The sequence below is a fragment of the Ipomoea triloba genome, chromosome 14, assembly GCF_003576645.1.
Source record: "Ipomoea triloba cultivar NCNSP0323 chromosome 14, ASM357664v1".
NCBI lineage: Eukaryota > Viridiplantae > Streptophyta > Magnoliopsida > Solanales > Convolvulaceae > Ipomoea > Ipomoea triloba.
In genome coordinates this window covers 20,147,162-20,156,552 of record NC_044929.1, presented here as the reverse complement: position 1 = coordinate 20,156,552, position 9,391 = coordinate 20,147,162, and the positions used below count along the sequence as shown (strand labels likewise).

Genomic DNA, 9,391 nt, shown 5'->3' with positions numbered 1-9,391 from the left:
AATATGAACAATTGATCGATAGAATTCAATCCCTTTATCACATTAAATGTCTAATCTTTTTATCAGTAAATTCAAACCTCGTAAATCCCCAAAGTCCTACAAGGTAGGCAAATCAACCACCGTTACCATAAGAGTGGTCAGGTTGGCGTCCCGGACGGGCGGCACCGTGAACCCGATTGGGTCACTTCTCGAGCGTACTGATAGGATTGCAAGGCAACCACCTTGGCCTACGGTGCTCACTAGTGCATTTATCGACCATAATGCACTTCCCAAGCGTAGTGCACTTAGTGACCATAGCACACTGTAATGTACTTCCCGAGCATAATAACTTTCCTGATCTCGTTAGACTTTCAGGTTTCCTAGCGTCCCTCCACTTGGGACTCTTGGTTTGTAAACCGAGTGCAAAAAGGGGAAGTCGCCCCGTTCATATAATTTTCGATTTTGAAAACCCATCATAGTAATTAATGTAAAACTAACCAAGCACGATCAACTAAAGAATGATCTTAAAACCAAGTAACTTGGGTCAGGGTTCGACCGAGCTCAAACCAATTTCGACCGATTGACCTGAATAGAGGGCATTGGGATAAGCGTTCCCGCTTATGATTGATAAGATCAGTAGAGGTCCCTGGATCATGAATCCAATCAATCTCTTGATTGGTAAGACTTGATCACTAGATCTCATTAAAAATCTAATCTCTCGATTAGTGAAACCAGATCTCTAGATCAGTAAGTTTTTCCAGCTCGTACCCATCCTCATTGGCTCAACGTTAGGACACGGATTGGGGGATACTTGATAGTAAATATTCCTCAATTTTGACCATCCTAGCTCTCGTTTTATAGTTATGTCGGGGTCAAACGATTCGGGTCAAAGTCATAATCAAAGTTAATGTTTTAGGTCTATATAAATGCCATTAGACGCTTAAGAAAAAATGATTTTTCCTCTCCACACTCTCTCTCTATTTAATAGAGATGTAAAAAAATTGTCATTTTTTAAATAATAAAAGAAAATAATGTGAATACATGAATAATAAGAAGGAAAAAAAATGCTATGGACATATAATTAAAGGGACAACCGGACAAAAGTATAAATTTTCGTTAATTTTAAAATAGTGAATACAAGAAATATCAGTTCAATTCTAAAATTTCAATCTCTTTCCGCTCATTTTGGGCCGCGCGCCCAAAATACACTTTTTATGTATTCACAGAAAAAGCACAATCCACAACTAAGCCTAGAAAAACCCTAACCATCCGTCGATTCATCATTAATCAACGATTCCCCTTAAATTTCATTTTGTCACGCGGATCTCCAGATCTGACCGTCGATAAACTATTTCAATCGAACGGTTAAGATTGATTCTATTCTATATTTCGGGCAATAAATGGCGCACCCCCTCCCACGTCCACCTCACTTCCAAATCAAAATCTACTTGTCCATTTTACCTCTCAGTCCGCGAATTCAAAACCCTAGATTTCTTCCTTCACTCTGCAAAAATGTCCGGCCGTGGAAAGGGAGGCAAGGGATTGGGCAAGGGAGGAGCCAAGCGTCACAGGAAGGTGCTTCGCGACAACATCCAGGGGATCACCAAGCCGGCCATTCGCCGTCTGGCTCGTAGAGGAGGCGTGAAGCGTATCTCCGGCCTCATCTACGAGGAGACCAGGGGAGTCCTCAAAATCTTCCTCGAGAATGTGATCAGAGACGCCGTGACCTACACTGAGCACGCTCGGAGGAAGACCGTGACGGCGATGGACGTCGTCTACGCCCTCAAGAGGCAGGGCAGGACTCTGTACGGTTTCGGAGGCTAGGATGTTGTGTGCTATTGGATGTTCGTCTGTGTAATTGCAGATCTGTTCGGCTATTTCCGTTTAGGTTCTAGGTAGCTATTGCCTGTTTTGTGATTGATAATTTAGAAGTAAATGTAATATCCTGTTGCAGTTATGCAGTTACCTGATCTGATTTTGTGAATCAATACATCGTTATCTGCTCTATGAAAACTGATTTCGTTCTAAAGTGGATACTCACTTTTCACAGTATATGATTATATATATATCTAATTGCAGAGTTTTTATGGAAGTACGCATAATTTGATGAATGTTTCAATTGGTGATTTTGCGTTAGGACGTATAATTGGATTATGTTCAATGAGTTTTCATTTGATTTTCCAGTGGCTTGGTTTCACTTATTCAGATTGGATGTTGATAGGGATTATTGCTCGGTATCAACATTGTATGGTTGTTGGTGAGAAAAAAATCGGATCGAACGAAAAATTGATGATTGAAAATTAAACTATCCGAATAGTTTAGTTCTCGGTTTTTGGTTATCAAGGTAAAAAGTTTGGTTATTTTGAATTGAAGATTAATTTTAAGGAAAAAAATATCTGAGCTCATCTCATATATTTACAATTTGTAAGTCTATCACATTAGTTTTAATGGATGAGTGGATGATCACAAATTGTGTTACAACTACCTGCAGACACACATTGGGAAAATTTGAATGTTACACATTTCAACATTTGTCCCTGGAAACATGTGAGGCCAGAATTTCTGCTATGTTCTGTCCTCACTTTCGAAAGAACACACTACAGAATGTTGCATCTCTACATACTGTCTGTATCACACAGTCAAAATTCAACATATGTGAACAAAAGGTTACCAAGGGATGGACCAAAGAGACTTTAGATATGACTGTAAACTATCCTTATGAACAAAGGAAATAAACATTGGGCATTAATAATTTAGTCTTTTTGAACATTAGTGAAATAAATAAAATAAATTTAACTATTCTACTAAAAAACTCCGCTATATTTAACCGACCGAAAACTATCGATTTCGGTTATGAAGGTTGGTCGTTGATATTCATTGTCACGTTGACCAGGTTACGCTTAGAGTATAATATCTCTGTGTCCTCACAAAGACTAGTTCGTCTTTTTTTTGGAACCGGTTAGTGGTGGAGTTGTCTTGATGAGTAATGATGCCCAATGCAAGGTTGGTGGAATGGGAAGTGTACGGATTAAAACTCATGATAACTTTTATCAATATTTGGTATATTCTTGATTTGAAACCGAACATGATATTCTTAGATGCCTTAAAATCTCTGGGGTACAAATACAGAACTGAAGGTGGAGTTATAGGTCATAAAAGGCTCTCTTGATATTAGTATAGATATTACTCCGTATAATTCAGAAATCAATGTATGTTATTTGAGGGTTCAATTTGCTAAATGCTCTTCAAGAATCAATGTAAGAAACAAAAAACATTACAAATAAGACAGATGGATTATATACCATAGTACTATAGAAATATGAAATCTAGCATATAAATACCACCTTGATTATTTAAAAAGATAAATTCATTTTCTAACCAGTAAATTGACATTTAACCTTGAAACTAAAGACGTGTAGATGCATGGTTATAAATTTTAGAAAACTAAAATTATTCATTATGAATGAAGAGGAGTGGTATATATGAAGATTTAGTCGAGGGAATTTTTAAAAAACCTCTATGAAATGACTAATATGTCCTTCAATAATGTGAGAATTTTAATTTGTTAGTAATGGATTAAAATCACCACTTTACGCATAATTAAAGGAAAAAATATATATATGTATATGATAATGATTCATAGACTAAGTCTACAATATAGGTCTAATTGATGGATCAAAATCGCTATTTTCCCTATATTGACTATATCTATAAAGAAAGAATCATTTTTGGTGATTAGAACTTCCAACTTCAGCACGAGAAGCAATACTAAATATACAAAGTTCAAATTACATGAAATTATACTTTTGTTTTATGATTGTGGTTAAAGGGTTGCCAACACTATCAAGAATAATGAGAATATATAAAATTAGAAAATATGGAGATAATATATAAGTTGTATTGCTTAAAATTGCTTCTCATTTCTCCTATGTTTGGAGGTCTATTTTTACATATTTTGGGCTTAAAAACTTACAAAGAATACGAGTCTTGAACTGCCTTATATTGGAGTCTTAGTTACATTATGAATGATAAGCCGTAATCGTTGTTGTATTATGAATATTAAGCCCAATCGTATTTAAACTCTTCGGCGGCTTCGTTTTGGGTATCCTTCTTGGGCCATCTAAATCCGCTTGTTGTTTTGGACATAAAAAGTTAATCAATTCTACATGTTACTCATGTTAGGTAAAATTATCCATATTTATTTTGTACTTTTGTCAACTGTGAGTGTATGTCAATTTTTGCAGTTATTGTAATTACTAGTATCTTTATGCGCGATGCACAAAAAATAGATGCCTAATATTAATATTTTATATTAAAAGTTTAAATATATTTAGATTTTAGATATTTAAATTATTATAAATAATAATAATAATAATAATGTAAAATATTTTTATAAATTTTATATTTATATTTTACGAAATAATTAACATATAACTTCAATATATAATGTGTATATTATTATTATTGAATAAGATAAGCAAATATATGATTGATGCATGTTCATGGTAGCAACAGTGGAAAAGATAATAGAAGTTATAACTGTAGGGGTATATTTGTCTAAAATATTGTAAAGTATAACTTTTATAGCATAACATATAAAAAAGTTTAACGGAAAAAATGTATATAAATGAAGGGTATAATCTTTATTCACACTTATTAAGTTTTTATATATCACATATAAGTAATAATATGTTAGATATTGAAAGTGTTTTCAAAAAAAAAAATGTTAGATATTAAAAGTGACTTTAAATATCTATTTTGACATTATTTATAATAGTTTAAACGCTTTTTTTTTTTATTAATAAAGATGGAGAATATCCTTACTTTTAATACAATGAAAAAATAATTTAAATACACGAATAATTCTGAAAAAATAATGATATAGACATATAATTGAAGGTTAATTTTAAATCAAAATAGTGAAACTTCAATTCTAAAATTTCAATCTCTTTCCGCTCATTTTGGGACCGCGCCCAAAATACATGTTTTATGTTTTCACAGAACAATCCACAACTAAGCCTAGGAAAACCCCAACCATCCGTCGATTCATCATTAATCAACGATTTCCATTCAATTTCATTTTGTCACGCGGATCTACAGTTCTGACCGTCGATAAACTATTTCAATCGAACGGTCATGATTGATCCTATTCTATATTTCGGGCAATAAATGGCGCACCCCCTCCCACGTCCACCTCACTTCCAAATCAAAGTCTACTTTGTCCATTTTACCTCTCAGTCCGCGAATTCAAAACCCTAGATTTCTTCTTTCACTCTGCAAAAATGTCCGGCCGTGGAAAGGGAGGCAAGGGATTGGGCAAGGGAGGAGCCAAGCGTCACAGGAAGGTGCTTCGCGACAACATCCAGGGGATCACCAAGCCTGCCATTCGCCGTCTGGCTCGTAGAGGAGGCGTGAAGCGTATCTCCGGCCTCATCTACGAGGAGACCAGGGGAGTCCTCAAAATCTTCCTCGAGAATGTGATCAGAGACGCCGTGACCTACACTGAGCACGCTCGGAGGAAGACCGTGACGGCGATGGACGTCGTCTACGCCCTCAAGAGGCAGGGCAGGACTCTGTACGGTTTCGGAGGCTAGGATGTTGTGCGGTATTGGATGTTCGTCTGTGTAATTGCAGATCTGTTCGACTATTTCCGTTTAATTTTTAGTCCTGTTTTTTGGTTCTAGGTAGCTATTGCCTGTTTGGTGATTGATAATTTAGAAGTAAATGTAATATCCTGTTGCAGTTACGCATCACTAATACCTGTTCTGATTTTGTGAATCAACATAACGTTATCTGCTCTCTGAAAACTGAATTTCTTTCTAAATTGGATACTTAGTTTTCACATTATATGACTATGAGTATATATATCTAATTGCAGAGTTTTTATGGTAGGACGCATAATTTGATGAAAGTTTCAATCGGTGAATTTGCGTAGGACGTATAATTGGATTATGTTGAATGTGTTTTGATTTGATTTTCCTGTCGCTTGGTTGCACTTATTCAGATTGGTTGGTGATAAGGATTATTGGGGTATTAAAACTTATGATTATGTCATAACTCCTACCATTGTTTGGTTTATTCTTGGTTAACCTAAATTCTTGGGTGCCTTAAAATCTTTGGGGTAGTGGTGTTACGAAAGTCATAAAAGGCTTTCTTGATATCAGTATACATATTATAATTTAGAAATTACAAGGCGTTTGGTTGGGAAGAGGGAATTAGGAGGGAAAAGAATTGTAATTTGGTGGAATTATAATTCAATAAATAAAGTAAGAATTGAAATTACAGTGTTTGGTATGCAGAAATAGGTGTACAGGGAATTGAAAAGTAAGAAGCGACAAAATGATTAAAATGCCCTTATGTTGTGGTAGATGTTGTAGTAATAGTAGTAGTAGTAATAATAATAATAATAATAATAATAACAATAATAATAATAATAATAAGGAGAAATAATAATAATAATAATAATACTTCTTTCAAATAATAATAATGAGTAATAATAATAATTCATTCAAATGATAATAATAATCCTTTCAAAATAATAATAATAATAATAATAATAATTCTTTCAAATTAAAAAAAAAACAAAAAAACAAAGGGTATGGGAGGAGGGGCAAAATTGTCTTTACACCAACAAATTGCCCCTCCTCTCCACCGAATTGCAATTTATGAGGGTACCCCATGAATTGCAATTCCCTCCAACCAAAGACTGTAGTTTGGGAATTCACTGAATTGCAATTCCATCCCCCAAACTACATCCAACCAAACCGGCCATTAATGTCTGTTATTTTAGGGTTCATTTTCCTTAAATGCTCGTCAAGAATCAATGTAGGAACAAATAAGACATATCAATTATATACTACAGTACAATAGAAAATTAGAAATATGAAATCAAGTATATAAATACCACCTTAATTATTTAGAAAGATAAATACATTTTCTAACTAGTAAATTGATATTTAACTTTGAAACTAAAGTTATGTAGGTAAATGTTTATAAATTTTAGAAAAACTAAAAATTCTTTATTATGAATGAAGTGAAGTATATATGAAGATTTAGTTGAGAGAATTTTAGAAAGCTCTAAATGATTAATGTCTTTCAATAATTTAAGACTTTGAAGTACAATATTACTTTTAATAGAATTTGTTAGTAGTGGATTAAAATTGTTATTTTACACATAATTAAAGGAAAACAATAATAATTCAAGATAAATTCATTTTCTAACTAGTAAATTGATATTTAACTTTGAAACTAAAGTTATGTAGGTAAATGTTTATAAATTTTAGAAAACTAAAAATTCTTTATTATGAATGAAGTGAAGTATATATGAAGATTTAGTTGAGAGAATTTTAGAAAGTTCTAAGAAATGATTAATGTCTTTCAATAATTTAAGACTTTGAAGTACAATATTAGTTTTAATAGAATTTGTTAGTAGTGGATTAAAATTGTCATTTTACACATAATTAAAGGAAAACAATAATAATTCATGAACTGAGTCTTTTTTGGGTAAATTTACAGGGTCCACCCACGTTCGCTACGGGAGCTGACCCAAGGGGAATCGTCACTTGTGGGAATTGAACCCGGGTTATCCCAAAATTTCTCCCCACAAAAAAAGCTCATTAATAAAGGCAAATTGCATACAATAAAGGGAAATTGCAAATTTTTAATTCTTAATCGGATAATAACAGGAGTGATTATTATTAATAAAGGCAAATTGCATACAATAAAATAAAAATTGCATGCTAACCTATATAAGTATATTATATAAATGGCAATAATTCTTAATCGGTGAAAAACTGTAAATTGATTTAAAATAATAACAGGATTGATTATGCAATAATTCTTAATCGTTGAAAAATGGTAAATTGATTTAAAATAATAACAGGAATGATTATTATTAATAAAGGCAAATTGCAAATTCTTTAATTCTTAATCGGATAATAACAAGAGTGGTTATTATTAATAAAGGCAAATTGTAATGAATTAATAAAGGCAAATTGCATACAATAAAATAGAAATTGCATGCTAATGTACATTATAAAAAGGCAATAATTCTTAATCAGTGAAAAACGGTAAATTAATTTAAAATAATAATAGGATTGATTAGGCAATAATTCTTAATTGTTGAAAACGATAAATTGATTTAAAATAATATCAAGAGTGATTATTATTAATAAAGACAAATTGTAAATTCTTAATTCTTAATCGAATAATAACAAGAGTGATTATTATAAATAAAGACAAATTGCAATTATTTAATAGAGGCAAATTGCATACAATAAAATAGAAATTGCATGCTAACGTACATTATAAAAAAGACAATAATTCTTAATCGGTGAAAAACGGTAAATTAATTTAAAATAATAATAGGATTGATTAGGCAATAATTCTTAATTGTTGAAAACGATAAATTGATTTAAAATAATATCAAGAGTGATTATTATTAATAAAGACAAATTGTAAATTCTTAATTCTTAATCGAATAATAACAAGAGTGATTATTATAAATAAAGACAAATTGCAATTATTTAATAGAGGCAAATTGCATACAATAAAATAGAAATTGCATGCTAACGTACATTATAAAAAAGACAATAATTCTTAATCGGTGAAAAACGATAAATTGATTTAAATAATAACAAGATTGATTATTATTAATAAAAGCAAATTGGAGATTATTAATTCTTAATAATAATAATAATATAATCGGATAATAACAAGAGTGATTATTATTACATTATAAAAAAGGCAATAATTCTTAATCGGTGAAAAACAGTAAATTGATTTAAAATAATAACAGGATTGATTATTATTAATAAAGGCAAATTGCAAATTCTTAATTCTTAATAATAATAATAATAATAATAATAATATAATTGGATAATAATATGATTGATTATAATTATTAATACGGAAGATTGATTTAAAATAATAACAGGATTGATTATTATTAATAAATGGCAAATTTCAAATTATTACGGAGTAGCTCTTAATTAATTAATAATAATAATAATTGGATAATAACAAGAGTGATTATTATTATTGATATTAATCAATCAATAATTATTATTAATCAATTATTTTAAAAGTTTTTCAAATAAATTTCTATCTAATAAATTCCCATACCACTATATAAATCATGCAACCATGCAACCAATTTCACATCTTTCGTTCACTCCATCTGACCACTTTAGCTTCATACACACAAAAAAATCTACATACAATGATCCCTATTTTTGTTTTACTATAAATAAGATAAATGCCTTCAGTATTGCGTGGGCAATCAAAGTACGATTGATTCGTCTTAACGAAGTCAAGAACAACCGAGGAGAAACCTTAGAATTTGTGTTGGAAGATGTGGAGGTATATGTTCTTTACATATTGTTTATATATATATATATATATATATATATAT

At 31.3% G+C, this 9,391-nt stretch overlaps 1 protein-coding gene across 1 annotated transcript; it reads left to right on the top strand.

Annotated features, from left to right (window-relative positions):
- Window positions 1-1,412: 1,412 nt before the first annotated feature.
- On the top strand, window positions 1,413-5,786 carry LOC116004081. The gene is made up of 3 exons (XM_031244013.1): window positions 1,413-1,800; window positions 2,164-2,236; window positions 5,134-5,786. Exons 1-3 carry the CDS (start codon window positions 1,492-1,494, stop codon window positions 5,571-5,573), a joined length of 822 nt encoding a protein of 273 aa, XP_031099873.1. The 5' UTR covers window positions 1,413-1,491; the 3' UTR covers window positions 5,574-5,786.
- Window positions 5,787-9,391: the final 3,605 nt, after the last annotated feature.

Excerpts from the sequence above, each read along its gene's own strand:
- LOC116004081 (XM_031244013.1), top strand. The coding sequence starts at position 1,492 with ATGTCCGGCCGTGGAAAGGGAGGCAAGGGATTGGGCAAGGGAGGAGCC. Across the intron at positions 1,801-2,163 it reads CTCTGTACGGTTTCGGAGGC|TGGCTTGGTTTCACTTATTC; the intron begins TAGGATGTTGTG and ends TTGATTTTCCAG. Across the intron at positions 2,237-5,133 it reads TCAACATTGTATGGTTGTTG|TATTTCGGGCAATAAATGGC; the intron begins GTGAGAAAAAAA and ends GATCCTATTCTA.